We start from the raw sequence: 17,775 nt of genomic DNA, 5'->3' as shown, positions 1-17,775 counted from the left end.
AATCTATGATAACCGCTGGCTTGGCCTATTCAGTAAATGAATACTTTTCTTTTTAAAGTAAAATTGTCCCTAGTGTGTGCGTAGGACAGTGTTAATGTGCGGGGATCGCTGGTCGGCGCGGACCCGGTGGGCCGAAAGGGCCTGTTTCCGCACTGTATCTCTAAACTAAACTATACTAAACTAAACGAAAAGTGTCACTGAGAGGCTCGGAGAGCAGCTACTAAAGACAGGCTGATCCTAGTTGAATCCCTGCCACCAATTAAGGGATATGGGGAGAAAGCAGGAACGGGGTACTGATTGTGGATGATCAGCCATGATCACAGTGAATGGCGGTGCTGGCTCGAAGGGCCGACTGGCCTCCTCCAGCACCTATAGACAATAGGTGCAGGAGTAGGGCATTCGGCAGCTTTGAGCCAGCACCGACTGAGAGCTCGATAGAGCTCTTAAGGATAGCGGAGTCAGGGGGTATGGGGAGAAGGCAGGAACGGGGTACTGATTGTGGATGATCAGCCATGATCACATTGAATGGGGGTGCTGGCTAGAAGGGCCGAATGGCCTCCTCCTGCACCTATTGTCTATCATGGCTGCTCATCCACAATCAGTAACCCGTGCCTGCCTTCTCCCCATATCCCTTGATTCCGCTAGCCCCTAGAGCTCTATCTAACTCTCTCTTAAATTCATCATGGGAATTGGCCTCCACTGCCCTCTGTGGCAGAGAATTCCACAAATTCACAACTCTCTGGGTGAAAACGTTTCTTCCCACCTCAGTTTTAAATGGCCTCCCCTGTGTGTGGCCCCTGGTTCTGGACTCCCCCAACATTGGGAACATTTTTCCTGCATCTAGCTTGTCCGGTCCTTTCATAATTTTATGCGTCTCTATAATATCCCCTCTCATCCTTCTAAACTCCAGTGAAGTTTTGGATGATCAGCGGTAGCGCAGCGGTAGAGTTGCTGCTTTACAGTGAATGCAGCGCCGGAGACTCAGGTTCGATCCTGACTACGGGTGCTGCACTGTAAGGAGTTTGCACGTTCTCCCCGTGACCTGCGTGGGTTTTCTCCGAGATCTTCGGTTTCCTCCCACACTCCAAAGACGTACAGGTATGTAGGTTAATTGGCTGGGTAAATGTAAAAAAAGATTGTCCCTAGTGGGTGTAGGATAGTGTTAATGTACGGGGATCACTGGGCGGCACGGACTTGGAGGGCCGAAAAGGCCTGTTTCCGGCTGTATATATATGATATGATATATGATATGATATGATCACATTGAATGGCGGTGCTGGCTCGAAGGGCCGAATGGCCTACTCCTGCACCTATGTTTCTATGTCTCTATTTCCCCGGTAACTGTGCCGCAGGGAGGTATAGTTAATGGCCTGTCCCAGTTAGGCGATGTTAAGGCAACTGCCGGTGACTAGGCTGTCGCCGAACGTTTGCCGCGGGCGTGATCGTCAGGAGTCTTCAATGAATCGTAGCGGATCTCGGCGTGTCGCGGAAACATTTTCCAGGTAGAAATTTCTCGACGACAGCTGGCTTGTGGCCAGGTATCGTAGCTTATTGCGGGCGCTGTCTGTCGCACGCTGTCCCCAGGTTTGCTAGGTTGTCACAGATGCATTTAGAAGCACGTAATATTAATATTAATATTAAATTAAGAAAAGGCATTTGAAGATACCAGAAGATAGTTTTGTTTAACTATCAGGACATTTACCGTCAGGACATTTGACGGGTAGATTGGAGGAGACAGTTTGACAGTCAGGTAAGCGTGGGAATTTCGCGATGTTTCCGAAGACGGTGTAATCTCTTAGCCAGGTGCTAGTTTCACAAAGAAAGTGACTTGTATCGACCTGACTTGTCATTGTCGTGGTCACTGTCGTGGTCATTGTCGTGGTCATTGTCATGGTCATTGTGGTGGTCATTGTCGTGGTCATTGTCGTGGTCGTTAACGTGGTCATTGTCGCGGTCATTGTCGTGGTCACTGTCGTGGTCATTGTCATGGTCATTGTCGTGGTCATTGTCATGGTCATTGTCGTGGTCATTGTCGTGGTCATTGTCATGGTCATTGTCATGGTCATTGTCGTGGTCATTGTCGTGGTCACTGTCGTGGTCATTGTCGTGGTCATTGTCATGGTCATTGTCATGGTCATTGTCGTGGTCACTGTCGTGGTCATTGTCGTGGTCATTGCCGTGGTCGTTGTCGCGGTCGTTGTCGCGGTCGTTGTCGTGGTCGTTGTCGTGGTCGTTGTCGTGGTCACTGTCGTGGTCATTGTTGTGGTCATTGTCGTGGTCATTGTCGTGGTCACTGTCGTGGTCATTGTCATGGTCATTGTCATGGTCATTGTCGCGGTCATTGTCGCGGTCATTGTCGCGGTCATTGTCGTGGTCATTGTCGTGGTCATTGTCGTGGTCATTGTCGTGGTCATTGTCATGGTCATTGTCGCGGTCATTGTGGTCATTTGTCATGGTCATTGTCGTGGTCATTGTCATGGTCATTGTCGTGGTCATTGTCGTGGTCATTGTCATGGTCATTGTCGCGGTCATTGTCGCGGTCATTGTCGTGGTCATTGTCGTGGTCATTGTCGTGGTCATTGTCGTGGTCGTTAACGTGGTCATTGTCGCGGTCATTGTCGTGGTCACTGTCGTGGTCATTGTCATGGTCATTGTCGTGGTCATTGTCGTGGTCATTGTCGTGGTCATTGTCGTGGTCATTGTCGCGGTCATTGTCGTGGTCACTGTCGTGGTCATTGTCATGGTTATTGTCGTGGTCACTGTCGTGGTCATTGTCGTGGTCATTGTCATGGTCATTGTCGTGGTCATTGTCGTGGTCATTGTCATGGTCATTGTCGTGGTCATGGTCATTGTCGCGGTCATTGTCGCGGTCATTGTCGTGGTCATGGTCGTTGTCGTGGTCATTGTCATGGTCATTGTCGTGGTCATTGTCGTGGTCATTGTCATGGTCATTGTCGTTGTCATGGTCATTGTCGTGGTCATTGTCGTGGTCATTGTCGTGGTCATTGTCGTGGTCACTGTCGTGGTCATTGTCGTGGTCATTGTCATGGTCATTGTCGTGGTCATTGTCGTGGTCACTGTCGTGGTCATTGTCGTGGTCATTGTCGTGGTTATTGTCGTGGTCACTGTCATGGTCATTGTCGTGGTCATTGCCGTGGTCACTGTCGTGGTCATTGTCATGGCCATTGTCACGGTCATTGTGGTGGTCATTGTCGCGGTCATTGTGGTCATTTTCGTGGTCATTGTGGTCATTGTCGTGGTCATTGCCGTGGTCGTTGTCGTGGTCACTGTCGGTGGTCATTGTCGTGGTCATTGCCGTGGTCGTTGTCGGTGGTCATTGTCGTGGTCACTGTCGGTAGTCATTGTCGTGGTCATTGTCGTGGTCATTGTCATGGTCATTGCCGTGGTCGTTGTCGTGGTCACTGTCGTTGGTCGTTGTCGTGGTCACTGTCGGTGGTCATTGTCGTGGTCATTGTCGTGGTCATTGTCGTGGTCATTGTCGTAGGGTAAAAGAAAATTTTGCCGATCTGCTCCGACTTTGACAGTCGCCTAAAAAATCACCGAACTGGACAGGGCCTTTGACCTCTAAACTAAATTGGGATTTATGGTATTTACTCGGAATATCGATGGGGGGTATTATTTATTAACAGCGTAGCACGGTATAGGAAATGGGGTACGAATGGTGAACAGGATCTGGAAGACACCAGCTGAAAGAGACAGTACAAGTCTCGTGCAGCACGATGGGGCAGCGGTAGAGTTGCTGCCTCACAGCGCCGGGGACCCGGGTTCCATCCCGACTACGGGCGCCGTCTGTACGGAGTTTGCACGTTCCCCCCGTGACCTGCGTGGGTTTTCTCCGTGATTTTCGGGTTTCCTCCCACGCTCCAAAGACAAACAAGTTTGTAGGTTAATTGGCTCGGTAAAAATGTTAAATTTGTCCCTAGTGGGTGTAGGATAGTGTTAGTGTGCGGGGATCGCTGGTCGGCGCGGACTCGGTGGGCCGAAGGGCCTGTTTCTGCGTTGTGCGTCTAAACTAACAAACTAAAACTAAACTAGATTTAAGGTAAGAGGAGCAATTTTCAAAGGAGATGTACATTTAGATTTTTTAGATTTAGAGATACAGCGCGGAAACAGGCCCTTCGGCCCACCGGGTCCGCGCCGCCCAGCGATCCCCGCGCACTAACACTATCCTACACCCACTAAGGACAATTGTTACATTTACCCAGCCAATTAACCTACAAACCTGCACGTCTTTGGAGCGTGGGAGGAAACCAAAGATCTCGGAGAAAACCCACGCAGGTCACGGGCAGAACGTACAAACTCCGTACAGACGGCGCCCGCAGTCGGGATGGAACCTGAGTCTCCGGCGCTGCACTCGCTGTAAGGCAGCAACTCTACCGCTGCGCCACCGTGCACACAGAAGGTGGTGGGTGCCTGGAACACGCTGCCAGGGTTGGTGGTGGTGGAGGCAGATACGATAGTGGCGTGTTTAAGAGGCTTTTGAATGGGCACATGGACATGCAGAGAGATGGATTATGTTCAGGCAGATTAGAGTTGGTCTTGGCATAAGGTCATAAGAGATAGGAGCAGAATTAGGCCATTCGGCCCATCAAGTCTACTCCGCCATTCAATCATGGCTGATCTATCTCTCCCTCCCAACCCCATTCTCCTGCCTTCTCCCCGTAACCCCTGACACCCGCACTGATCAAGAATCTATCAAACTCTGCCTTAAAAATATCCACTGACTTGGCCTCCACAGCCTCCTGTGGCAAAGAATCCCACCGATTCACCACCCTTTTACGAGGATATGGCCAAGACTAGATGTGTCTCTAAGCTTAACTCAACTAAATATGGAAATAGAAGCAAATTACATGGCAAGGGTTCTGACAGTCTAGATTATTTAAGCCTCTCACAATTTCGATGTGCTTCCAAATTCCTGGTCCTTTCAAAGTCCACAGGCCACATCCCACTAAAACCGCTGGAAAGTGTTTGCCTCCGTTAAATATGTTGCCCAAGATTTGAAGATCAAAGACTCTGTGGGAATTTTTGGAAGTTTCTGGAAAGTTTTATTTCTGGCCGTGTGAGGATAACTGGGGCGAGGCGGTGGCGCAGCGGGTAGAGCTGCTGCCTCACGGCGCCAGAGACCCGGGTTCACTGCCATAGAGGGAGTACAGAGAAGGTTCACCAGACTGATCCCTGGGATGGCAGGACTTTCATATGAAGAAAGACTGGATAGACTCGGCTTGTACTCGCTGGAATTTAGAAGATTGAGGGGGGATCTTATAGAAACTTACAAAATTCTTAAGGGGTTGGACAGGCTAGATGCAGGAAGATTGTTCCCGATGTTGGGGAAGTCCAGAACAAGGGGTCACAGTTTAAGGATAAGGGGGAAGTCTTTTAGAACCGAGATGAGAAAGTTTTTTTTTCACACAGAGAGTGGTGAATCTGTGGAATTCTCTGCCACAGAAGGTAGTTGAGGCCAGTTCATTGGCTATATTTAAGAGGGAGTTAGATGTTGCCCTTGTGGCTAAAGGGATCAGGGGGTATGGAGAGAAGGCAGGTACAGGATACTGAGCTGGATGATCAGCCATGATCATATTGAATGGCGGTGCAGGCTCGAAGGGCCGAATGGCCTACTCCTGCACCTATTTTCTTTGTTTCTATGTTCGCTCCTGACCATGGCTGCCATCTGTACAGGGCGGAAACAAGACTGTTGACCCACTTCGAGACCAGCGATCACCCCGCACACTAACACTATCCAACACACACACACACAAGGTCTTAAGAAGGGTCTCGACCCGAAACGTCACCCATTCCTTCTCTCCTCTCCTGAGATGCTGCCTGTCCCGCTGAGTAACTCCAGCATTGTGTGTCTACCTTCGATTTTAACTAGCGTCCAGAGTTTTCTTTCCTACACACACCAAGCCAATTAACCTACAAGCCTGCTGCACGTCTTTGGAGTGCGGGAGGAAACCGGAGCACCCGGAGAAAACCCACGCAGGTCACGGGGTGAACGTACAAACTCCGTACAGACAGCGCCCGTAGTCGTGATGGAACCCGGGTCTCCGGCGCTGTGAGGCAGCAACTCTACCGCTGCGCCACCGTGCCGCCCACAGAATAAATAAACTTTATTGTACTTGACTGTAATCATGTATAGTCTTTCCGCTGACTGGAGAGCACGCAACAAAAAGACTTTTCAACGATTGAGGGGGGAGTTAGACTGGAATGGAGTGTCTTGTTAATTGATGTTGCTTGGAAGAATGTTTAAGCTATACTTTCACTGCATGGTGCACAGAGAGAGACCCTAATGCTCAGGACATCTCTCTCTCCCTCCCTCCCTCCCACCCTCCCTCCCTCCCTCCCTCCCTCCCTCCCTCCCTCCCTCCCTCCCTCCCTCCCTCCCTCCCTCCCTCCCTCCCTCCCTCCCTCCCTCCCTCCCTCCCTCCCTCCCTCCATCCCTCTCTCCCTCCCTCCCACTATCCCACCCTCCCTCCTTCCCTCTCTCCCTCCCTCTCTCTCCTTTCCTCCTTCCCTCCCTCCCTCCCTCCCTCCCTCCCTCCCTCCCTCCCTCCCTCCCTCCCTCCCTCCCTCCCTCCCTCCCTCCCTCCCTCCCTCCCTCCCTCCCTCCCTCCCTCCCTCCCTCCCTCCATCCCTCTCTCCCTCCCTCCCACTATCCCACCCTCCCTCCTTCCCTCTCTCCCTCCCTCTCTCTCCTTTCCTCCTTCCCTCCCTCCCTCCCTCGCTCCCTCCCTCCCTCCCTCCCTCCCTCCCTCCCTCCCTCCCTCCCTCCCTCCCTCCCTCCCTCCCTCCCACCCTCCCTCCCTCCCTCCCTCCCTCCCTCCTTTCCACCATCCCTCCCTCCCTCCCTCTCTCCCTCTCTCCTTTCTTCCCTCTCTTCCTCCCTCCTTTCTTCCCTCCCTCTCCCCCTTCCCATCTCGCTCTGTCCCTCCCTCTCTCCTTCCCTCCCTCCCTCCCTCCCTCTCTCCCTCCCTCCCTCCCACTCTCCTTCCCTCCCTCTCTCCTTCCCTCCCTCCCTCCCTCCCTCTCTCCCTCCCTCCCTCCCACTCTCCTTCCCTCCCCCACTCCCCCTCACTCTCTCTCTCTCCCTCCCCATTCCCCCTCACTCTCTCTCTCTCCCTCCCCCACTCCCCCTCACTCTCTCTCTCTCCCTCCCCCACTCCCCCTCACTCTCTCTCTCTCCCTCCCCCACTCCCCCTCACTCTCTCTCTCTCCCTCCCCCACTCCCCCTCACTCTCTCTCTCTCCCTCCCCCACTCCCCCTCACTCTCTCTCTCTCCCTCCCCCACTCCCCCTCACTCTCTCTCTCTCTCCCTCCCCCACTCCCCCTCACTCTCTCTCTCTCCCTCCCCCACTCCCCCTCACTCTCTCTCTCTCTCCCTCCCCCACTCCCCCTCACTCTCTCTCTCTCCCTCCCCCACTCCCCCTCACTCTCTCTCTCTCCCTCCCCCACTCCCCCTCACTCTCTCTCTCTCCCTCCCCCACTCCCCCTCACTCTCTCTCTCTCTCCCCTTTGCCTTCCACCCCTCTTGTTTTGCCTCTGCCTCCCTGCTTGCAGTAGCTACCGTGTCTGTGATGGCTACTATAACACAGACCTACCAGGGTAAGCAGAGACCATGCATGCTCGCAGTAACCCGGACTAATGCATGATTTAACTCGGTGCCTTGCTCAATTTTTGTGTCGAAAAAACATTAATAATTCTGGCCGCTTAAGTTTCAAAATATTTCATTCTCAATCGTCGTTAGATCCCATATCCGTCCTAAAACTTAATATCAACCCGCTGGTTGATATCTTTTTATATATTCAGTTCTCTTCAAATATAATTAATTGTGTAAGCACTTTCTTAAGTTTCATTTTCCATTCAATGGAGTCTAATTATTTTCTTTCTCTTTCTGCTTATAATGCGTTCTAGCTATGAGGATAATAAGCGGCACCTCAAGTAAGAACATGTGCTAACGCTAAATCACGTTCCCTCTCTCTTCTTGCGCGAGTTTTCATTTCTTTCCCTGCATCTCTGCTCTATATTTCTTTTCACACACACCTCCCCCCCCCCCACCTCTCCCCTTTCCCCCCTCCCCAGTCACTCCTCCCCCCACCTCTCCCCTCTCCCCCCTCCCCAGTCACTCCTCCCCCCCCCACCTCTCCCCTCTCCCCCCTCCCCAGTCACTCCTCCCCCCACCTCTCCCCTCTCCCCCCTCCCCAGTCACTCCTCCCCCCACCTCTCCCCTCTCCCCCCTCCCCAGTCACTCCTCCCCCCACCTCTCCCCTCTCCCCCCTCCCCAGTCACTCCCCCCCCCCTCTCCCCTCTCCCCCCTCCCCAGTCACTCCTTTCCCCTCCTCTTCCATGCACTCATCTATCAACTCCCATTTCCATATTCATAAGTTCATCAGTCATAGGAGCAGTATTAGGCCATTCGGCCCATCAAGTCCGCTCCGCCATTCAATCGTGGCTGATCTATCTCTCCCTCCCAAGCCCATTCCCCCGCCTTCTCCCCGTAACCCCCGACACCCGCACTAATCAAGAATCTGGCAATCTCTGTCTTAAAAATATCCACTGACTTGGCCTCCACAGCCGTCTGTGGCAATGAATTCCACAGATTCACCACCCTCTGATGAGAGAAATTCCTTCTCATCTCCTTCCTAAAGGAACGCCCCTCAATTCTGAGGCTGTGACCTCTGGTCCTAGACTCTCCCACCAGTGGAAACATCCTCTCCACATCCACTCTATCCAGGCCTTTCACTATTCAGTAAGTTTCAATGAGGTCCCCCCCTCATCCTTCTAAACTCCCAGTGAGTACAGGCCCAGTGCCCACAAACGCTCATCATATGTTAACCCACTCATTCCTGGGATCATTCTCGTAAACCTCCTCTGGACCCTCTCCAGAGGCAACACCAGCACATCCTCCCTCAGATACGGGGCCCAAAATTTCCCCTTTACCACCCCATCTCTCCTCTCCTCCAAATCAGCTTTGGCACATTGGCCTTCATCAGTCAACATTGCGTACATAAGTTGCAGTTGTATAAGATGTTGGTGAGGCCACATTTAGGGTATTGTGTTCAGTTCTGGGCACCCTGTTATAGGAAAGACGTCAGGCTGGAAAGGGTGCAGAGAAGATTCACGAGGATGTTGCCAGGACTCGAGGGTGTGAGCTACAGGGAGAGGTTGAGCAGGCTGGGACTCTATTCCTTGGAGCGCAGGAGGATGAGGGGTGATCTTATGGAGGTGTATAAAATCATGAGAGGAATAGATCGGGTAGATGCACAGAGTCTCTTGCCCAGAGAATCCAGAGGACATAGGTTCAAGATGAGGGGGTAAAGGATTTAATCAGAACCTGAGGGGTAACTTTTTTACACAAAGGGTGGTGGGTGTATGGAACGAGCTGCCAGAGGAGGTAGTTGAGGCAGGGACTATCGCAACGTTTAAGGAACAATTCTCATCGGAGACCCTCGGACTATCTTTCATCAGATTTTACTGGACTTTATCTTGCCTTGAAAGTTATTCACGTGATTCCCTTTATCATGTATCTGTACACTGTGGACGACTCGAATGTAATCATGTATTGTCTTTCCGCTGATTGGTCAGCACGCAACGAAAGCTTTTCACTGTACCTCGGTACACGTGACAATGAATTAGACTAAACTAAACTAAACATCATCATGCCATTCCATTTTAATTCGGGAGAACTAGTCCACACACAGTCAGCACGGTGGCGCAGCGGAAGAGTTGCTGCCTCACAGCGCCGGAGACCCGGGTTCCATCCCGACCACGGGCGCTGTCTGTACGGAGTTTGTACGTACTCCCCGTGACCTGCGTGTGTGCTTTCTCCGGGTGCTCCGGTTTCCTCCCACACTCCAAAGACGTACAGGTTTGTAAGTTAATTGGCTTGGGTAAAAATCGAAAAGTCTCCCCAGTGTGTGTCGGACAGTGTAAGTGTGCGGGGGTCGCTGGTCGGCGCGGACCGGGTGGGCCGAAAGGGCCTGTTTCTGTGCTGTATCTCTAAACTAAACTACATTCTGCCGGTTTAAAGTGAAGGCGTTTAGAACGAGAGGAGGTGTCCTTCATATCGAAGGTCGACAAAAAATGCCGGAGTAACTCAGCGGGTCAGGCAGCATCTGTGGAGAACATGGATGGATAGGTGACGTTTCACAGAGGGCTGGAGTAACTCAGCGGGTCAGGCAGCATCTGTGGAGAACATGGATAGGTGACGATTCACAGAGTGCTGGAGTAACTCAGCGGGTCAGGCAGCATCTCTGGAGAACATGGATGGATAGGTGACGTTTCACAGAGGGCTGGAGTAACTCAGCGGGTCAGGCAGCATCTCTGGAGAACATGGATAGGTGACGTTTCACAGAGGGCCGGAGTAACTCAGCGGGTCAGGCAGCATCTCTGGAGAACATGGATAGGTGACGTTTCACAGAGGACCGGAGTAACTCAGCGGGTCAGGCAGCATCTCTGGAGAACATGGATGGAGAGGTGACGTTTCACAGAGGGCCGGAGTAACTCAGCGGGTCAGGCAGCATCTCTGGAGAGAAGGAACGGGTGACATTTCGGGTCGAGACCCTTCTTCAGACTGTAGATTGAGATCTGACACTAAGCCGCAGAGGGCAGCTCAGTCTGGAGAAGGGTCGAGAACCGAAACGTCGCCCATTCCCCCTTCTCTCCCGAGATGCTGCCTGACCCGCTGAGTTACTCCAGCATTTTGTGTCTACCTTCGGTTTAAACCAGCACCTGCAGTTCCTCCCTACATAACCTCTGAAGTAAGCCGGCCGACATATAAAGGAGAGGTATAAGAAAATAACTGCAGATGCTGGTACAAATCGATTTATTCACAAAATGCTGGAGTAACTCAGCAGGTCAGGCAGCATCTCGGGAGAGAAGGAGGAATGGCTGACGTTTCGGGTCGAGGAGAGGATAAAGGAGAGGATCATGCCTGTTTAATCTGCTTACTGGGGGAGGCAGCTGCAGTAATGACTGGGAGAAGCTGCTATCTTAGTGTGTGTACCATTTAAAGTGGAGTTTCTGTGGGCTTTCAGCTAAGCCGCTTTGCGCTCGTGTGTTTTTACCCTCTCTCTCTCTCTCTCTCCCTCCCGCTAGGTCGTGGGTCCTGGGAGCGTTTGCCCTCGTCTGCTTGCTTGGCCTGTCCTGGGGCTTCGGCCTTCTCTTCATCAACGAGGAGTCGATCGTCATGGCCTACCTCTTCACCACCTTCAACACCTTCCAGGGAATGTTTATTTTTATATTTTACTGCGCTCTCCAGAAAAAGGTAAGCCCTCGACACGGCGTAATTTGGGCAGCGCTTTACCGTGTGTACGGCGGCAAACGTGAGACGGCGGCACTGGGCGACGCGGCGGTAGAGTTCCGCCTCACAGCGCCGGAGACCCGGGTTCCATCCCGACCGCGGGTGCTGTCTGTACAGAGTTTGTACGTTCTCCCCATGACCTGCGTGGGTTTTCCCCGAGATCTTCGGTTTCCTCCCACACTCCAAAGACAATAGACAATAGTTGCAGGAGTAGGCCATTCGGCCCTTCGAGCTAGCACCGCCATTCAATATGATCATGGCTGATCATCCAACTCAGTATCCCGTACCTGCCTTCTCTCCATACCCCCTGATCCCTTTAGCCACAAGGGCCACATCTAACTCCCTCTTAAATATAACCAATGAACTGGCCTCAACTACCTTCTGTGGCAGAGAATTCCACAGATTCACCACTCTCATCTCGGTCCTAAAAGACTTGCCCCTTATCCTTAAACTGTGACCCCTTGTTCTGGACTTCCCCAACATCGGGAACAATCTTCCTGCATCTAGCCTGCCAACCCCAAGTTTCTGTAAGATCCCCCCTCAATCTTCTAAATTCCAGCGAGTACAAGCCGAGTCTATCCAGTCTTTCTTCATATGAAAGTCCTGCCACCCCAGGGATCAATCTGGTGAACCTTCTCTGGTGGTTAATTGGCTTGGTATCAATGTGAATTGTCCCTGTTGTGTGTAGGGCAGTGTTAGTGTGCGGGGATCGCTGGTCGGTACGGACCCGGTGGGCCGAAGGGCCTGTTTTTGCACTGTATCTCTAAACTAAACTAAACCAATAGAGTAGGCTGCCAACCAACACTCCCTCTTCTCCCCTCTCCCATCGGGCAAGAGGTACAGAAGCGTGAAAACGCACACCTCCAGATTCTGGGACAGTTTCTTCCCAGCTGTTATCAGGCAACTGAACCATCCTACCACAACCAGAGAGCAGTGCTGAACGACTATCTACCTCATTGGTGACCCTCGGCCTGCTTCCGCCTGTATCTCTAAACAGGCCATTTAGATCTGAGATGAGGAAAACCTCATGGTTTTCATACCTGTGGTTTGGTATGAACGTCGACTTCTCCAACTTCAGATAGTTCCTCTGTCCCTCCCTTCCCCTCCTCCTTTCCAGATCTCCCACTATCTTCCTGTCTCCACCTATATCCTTCCTTTGTCCCACCCCCGACATCAGTCTGAAGAAGGGTCTCGACCCGAAACGTCACCCATTCCTTCTCTCCCGAGATGCTGCCTGACCCGCTGAGTTACTCCAGCATTTTGTGAATAAATCGATTTGTACCAGCATCTGCAGTTATTTTCTTATACATGAGGAAAACCTTTTTCAGTCAGAGAGTTGTGAATCTGTGGAATTCTCTGCCTCAGAGGGCAGTGGAGGCCAATTCTCTGAATGCATTCAAGAGAGAGCTAGATAGAGCTCTTAAGGATAGTGGAGTCAGGGGGTATGGGGAGAAGGCAGGAACGGGGTACTGATTGAGAATGATCAGCCATGATCACATTGATTGGCGGTGCTGGCTCGAAGGGCCGAATGGCCTCCTCCTGCACCTATTGTCTATTAAAAGCCTATTCAACGCCACTGTGGTATCAGCATCCACCACCACCACCATCCCTGGCAGGGCGTTCCAGGCTCCCACCACACTTTTCCGTCTCTCATTTTAGAGTTTAATTTAATTCAGAGAGAGACAGCGTGGAAACAATCCTGTCGTGTCGGTGCCCGCCATCGATCATCCCACACAATAACTCTACCCTGCATGACCAGGGACAACTCACTGAAACCAATTAACCTACAAACCTGGACGCCTTTGGAATGTAGGTCGAAACCACGTCACCTGGAGAAAACTCAGGTGGTCACGAGGAGAGCGTACAAACTCCAGCTTCCTCCCTCGTTCCCGAGACGTGCGGCTTTGTAGGTTAATTGGCCTCTGTAAATTGCCTCCAGTGTGTAGGTGGGATGCGAAACTGGGGAAACGTAGAAATAGTGTTAGTGGGTCGGCACGGACTCGGCGGGCCGAAGGGCCTGTTTTTCCACGCTGCATCGCTCAACGAAACAAAAGTAAACCAAACTAAACAGTGTCCTGACCCTAAACATCATCTGTCCATCCCCTCCAGAGATGTTGCCTGACCTGCTGAGTTACACCAGCACTTTTACAATAGACAATAGGTGCAGGAGGAGGCCATTCGGCCCTTCAAGCCAGCACCGCCAATCAATGTGATCATGGCTGATCATTCTCAATCAGTACCCTGTTCCTGCCTTCTCCCCATACCCCCTGACTCCACTATCCTTAAGAGCTCTATCTAGCTCTCTCTTGAATGCATTCAGAGAATTGGCCTCCACTGCCTTCTGAGGCAGAGAATTCCACAGATTCACAACTCTCTGACTGAAAAAGTTTTTCCTCACTTTGGTGTCATTTTTCTTGCTGTTACCTTTGTCTTGTATCTTATGAATTCCTTCCAAGGTCAAACACACAACAGTGCATTAGATCTTAGCTGCCTGTACATCTTCCACTTCTGAACCCCTTTTAGTTTCAGACACAGCGCGGAAACAGGCCCTTCGGCCCACCGAGTCCGCACCGACCAGCGATCCCCGCACACGAACACTACCCTGCACACACTAGGGACAATTGACCTTTATACCCAAGCCAATGAACTTGTTAACTTACAAACCTGGACGTCTTTGGAGCGTGGGGAGAAACCGGAGCACCCGGTGAAAACCCACGCGGGTCACGGGGAGAACGTGCAAACTCCGCGCAGACAGGATGGAACCCGGGTCTCTGGCGCTGTGAGGCAGCAAATCTACCGCTGCGCCACCGTGATGCCCTACTCTGGAATTATCTGTAATCTGCAGCCATTACATTTTAGATCGGTGAAAGACTCTTCACAGTCATTTGCGGGTAATTAGTCATCAGAATTTGTGAGGGGTTTGGATGGAGTTAATTATGGGGGTTGAACTGTCTCCAGTGGCAGGAGGCTTTGACAACCAGATGAGATAATTTAAAGATAATTTTTAAGATAATTAGTCGTGGTAAGAGGGAGGAGGATGAGGAGAAATTGCTTCCCTGTGTGAATTGTTGTCTGGAACAAGCTGCCTGAAATAAACATAGAAACATAGAAAACAGGTGCAGGAGGAGGCCATTCGGCCCTTCGAGCCTGCACCGCCATTCATCGTGATCATGGCTGATCGTCCACAATCAGTAACCCGTGCCTGCCTTCTCCACATACCCCTTGATTCCGCTAGCCCCAAGAGCTATATCTTTTAAATTCATCCAGGAGCAACCGGAGAAAACCCACGCAGGTCACGGGGAGAACGTACAAACTCCGCACAGACAGCGCCCGTAGTCAGGGTCAGACCTGCTGTGAGGCAGCAACTCTACCGCTGCGCCACCGCGCCACGCCTCCACACAGGGAAAGAATCTTGCCAGATAGTCAAAAGTATTTATGCCAAAGCTTTATCGTTCTCAAAGCTACAAATCTGCTTGATCTCCTTAACGAGGCCTGTTTAAACCCGCATTAAAGACTCTTGTCAACTTTTATGACTGATAGTTAAAAGTCAGCAGAGAACATTTGCCAAGTTCTCCATCTACACTGTGAACAGATGGTTCTTGTTCGAGATTAACACCTGACCTGATCTCACCCATTTCACTTATGTTTCTTTAATGTTATAAATACAGCGCGGGAAAAAAATGTCCTTCAGCCCACCGAGTCACACATTCACAAGTGACAGGAGCAGAATTAGGCCATTCGGCCCATCAAGTCCACTCCGCCATTCAATCATGCCTGGTCTATCTCTCCCTCCTGACCCCATTCTCCTGCCTTCTCCCCGTATCCCCCTGACAATCCGCACGAATCAAGAATCGTATCTAGACAATAGACAATAGGTGCAGGAGGAGGCCATTCGGCCCTACGAGCCAGCACCGCCATTCAATGTGATCATGGCTGATCACTCTCAATCAGTACCCCGTTCCTGCCTTCTCCCCATACCCCCTGACTCAACTATCCTTAAGAGCTCTATCCAGCTCTCTCTTGAATGCATTCAGAGAATTGGCCTCCACTGCCTTCTGAGGCAGAGAATTCCACAGATTTACAACTGAAAAAGTCTTTCCTCATCTCCGTTCTAAATGGCCTACCCCTTATTCTTAAACTGTGGCCAATCTACTCTGCCTTAAAACATCTCCATTGACTAGGAGTCCACAGCCTCGATGGGATAGTGTTAGTGGGCTGGGATGGCTGGTCGGCACGGACTCGGTGGGACCGAAGAGCCTGCCTCCGTGCTGTATCTCGAAACTAAACTAAACCAGTCATCCGGAAGAAACTAACGCGGACACAAGGAGAATGTGCGCAAGGGGAGCGATCGGTTGCAAAGCTGGAGCGTGAGACTGTGACACCCACCCACTCCTCGCCTCCACCATATGTTGACGCCACACTCACACGTACTCATGAACTCACACCGTGTTCCGCCATCCGCTTACACACTGGGTGCGATTCACAGTAACAGACCGGCGCGGTGGCGCAGCGGTAGAGTTGCTGCCTCGCAGCGCCGGAGACCCAGGGCTCCATCCCGACCGCGGGCGCTGTCTGTACGGAGTATGCACTTCCTCCCCGTGACCTGCGTTTGGGTTTTCTCCGGGTGCTCCGGTTTCCTCCCACACTCCAAGGACGTGCAGGTTTGTAGGTTAATTGGCTTCGGCATAACTGTAAATTGTCCCTCAGATGTGTAGGATAACGTTAACGTGCGGGGATCGCTGGTCGGCACGGACTCGGTGGGCCGAAGGGCCTGTTTACGTGCTGTATCTCTAAACTAAACTAAACTAGTAGAGTAAGATGCTGACCAACACTCCCACTTCTCCCCTCTCCCATCGGGCAAAAGGTACAGAAGGGTGAAAACGCACACCTCCAGATTCAGGGACAGTTTCTTCCCAGCTGTTATCAGGCAACTGAACCATCCTACCGCAACCAGAGAGCAGTGCTGAACTACTATCTACCTCATTGGAGACCCTTGGACTATCTTTAACCAGTTTAGTTTAGTTTAGTGTAGAGATACAGCACGTAAACAGGCCCTTCGGCCCACCAGGTCCGCGCCGACCAGCGATCCCCGTACACTAACACCATCCTACACACCTGACGGACAACTTATCCTACACACACTAGGGACAATTTACTGTTATACCAAGGCAATTAACCTACAAACCTGCTCGTCTTTGGAGTGTGGGAGGGAACCGGAGAAAACCCACGCAGGTCGGGGGAGAACGTACAAACTATGTACAGACAGCACCTGCAGTCGGGATCGAACACGGGTCTCTGGCGCTGTGATGCAGCAACTCTACCGCTGCCCTTGGAATAAGTAAACATTATTCCCTTTATCCTGTATCTGCACACTGTGAACAGCTCGATTGTAATCGTGTATTGTCTTTCCGCTGACTGGTTAGCACGCAACAAAAGCTTTTTACTGTACCTCGGTACACGTGACAATAATGCGCCAAGGTGCTTCTGTGCGGCCTCTCAACACACGCTGCCCTTCCTTCCCGCAGGTGCGTAAGGAGTATATAAAGTGCTTCCGCCACGCCAACTGCTGCAACAGACTGACCGCAGAGACCACCCACAGTTCAACCAAACCGTCCACCAGCAGGACCAGCGCCCGCTACTCCTCCGGCAGCCAGGTACCACACCCCCCGGGGCCACACACACCAGCCTCCGGCAGCCAGGTACCACACCCCCGGGGCCACACACCACACACACCAGCCTCCGGCAGCCAGGTACCACACCCCCCGGGGCCACACACCACACACACCAGCCTCCGGCAGCCAGGTACCACCCCCCCCCGGGTGCTGCTGGGAGGACAGGGAGTGGGAGACACACACGCACTGCGCACACACGCACGCCCAGGCAAATACACACGCACGCACACACACACACACACTGCACTGTGCACACACGCACGCCCATGCAAATACACACGCACGCACACACACTGCGCACACACGCACGCCCAGGCAAATACACACGCACGCACACACACACACACACACTGTGCACACACGCACGCCCAGGCAAATACACACGCACGCACACACACACACACACACTGTGCACACACGCACGCCCATGCAAATACACACGCACGCACACACACACACACACACACTGTGCACACGCGCACGCCCATGCAAATACACAAACACACACACACACTGTGCACACACGCACGCCCAGGCAAATACACACGCACGCACACACACACACACTGTGCACACACGCACGCCCAGGCAAATACACACGCACGCACACACACACACACACACTGTGCACACACGCACGCCCAGGCAAATACACACGCACGCACACACACACACACACACACTGTGCACACACGCACGCCCAGGCAAATACACACGCACGCACACACACACACACACACTGTGCACACACGCACACCCAGGCAAATACACACGCACGCACACACA

The 17,775-nt window shown here is 52.2% G+C and overlaps 1 protein-coding gene across 13 annotated transcripts in view; it reads left to right on the top strand.

The window, feature by feature from the left end:
- adgrl2a (adhesion G protein-coupled receptor L2a) overlaps window positions 1–17,775 on the top strand; it is a 325,186-nt gene that overhangs the window by 273,539 nt on the left and 33,872 nt on the right. For 8 of the 13 annotated variants that reach the window (XM_078408134.1, XM_078408131.1, XM_078408138.1 and 5 more), the window contains 4 exons: window positions 7,576–7,620; window positions 7,930–7,956; window positions 11,113–11,281; window positions 16,843–16,971. In XM_078408134.1, the coding sequence (XP_078264260.1) occupies window positions 7,576–7,620; window positions 7,930–7,956; window positions 11,113–11,281; window positions 16,843–16,971 (370 nt within the window). The remainder of the gene's footprint in view (window positions 1–7,575; window positions 7,621–7,929; window positions 7,957–11,112; window positions 11,282–16,842; window positions 16,972–17,775) is intronic. The other 5 variants (XM_078408143.1, XM_078408142.1, XM_078408135.1 and 2 more) reach the window with 2 other exon arrangements.

The sequence above is a fragment of the Rhinoraja longicauda genome, chromosome 11 (genome assembly GCF_053455715.1).
Source record: "Rhinoraja longicauda isolate Sanriku21f chromosome 11, sRhiLon1.1, whole genome shotgun sequence".
Classification (NCBI taxonomy): domain Eukaryota; kingdom Metazoa; phylum Chordata; class Chondrichthyes; order Rajiformes; family Arhynchobatidae; genus Rhinoraja; species Rhinoraja longicauda.
Note: the sequence above shows the minus strand (reverse complement) of the source record. Positions and strands in the feature narration are given on the sequence as shown.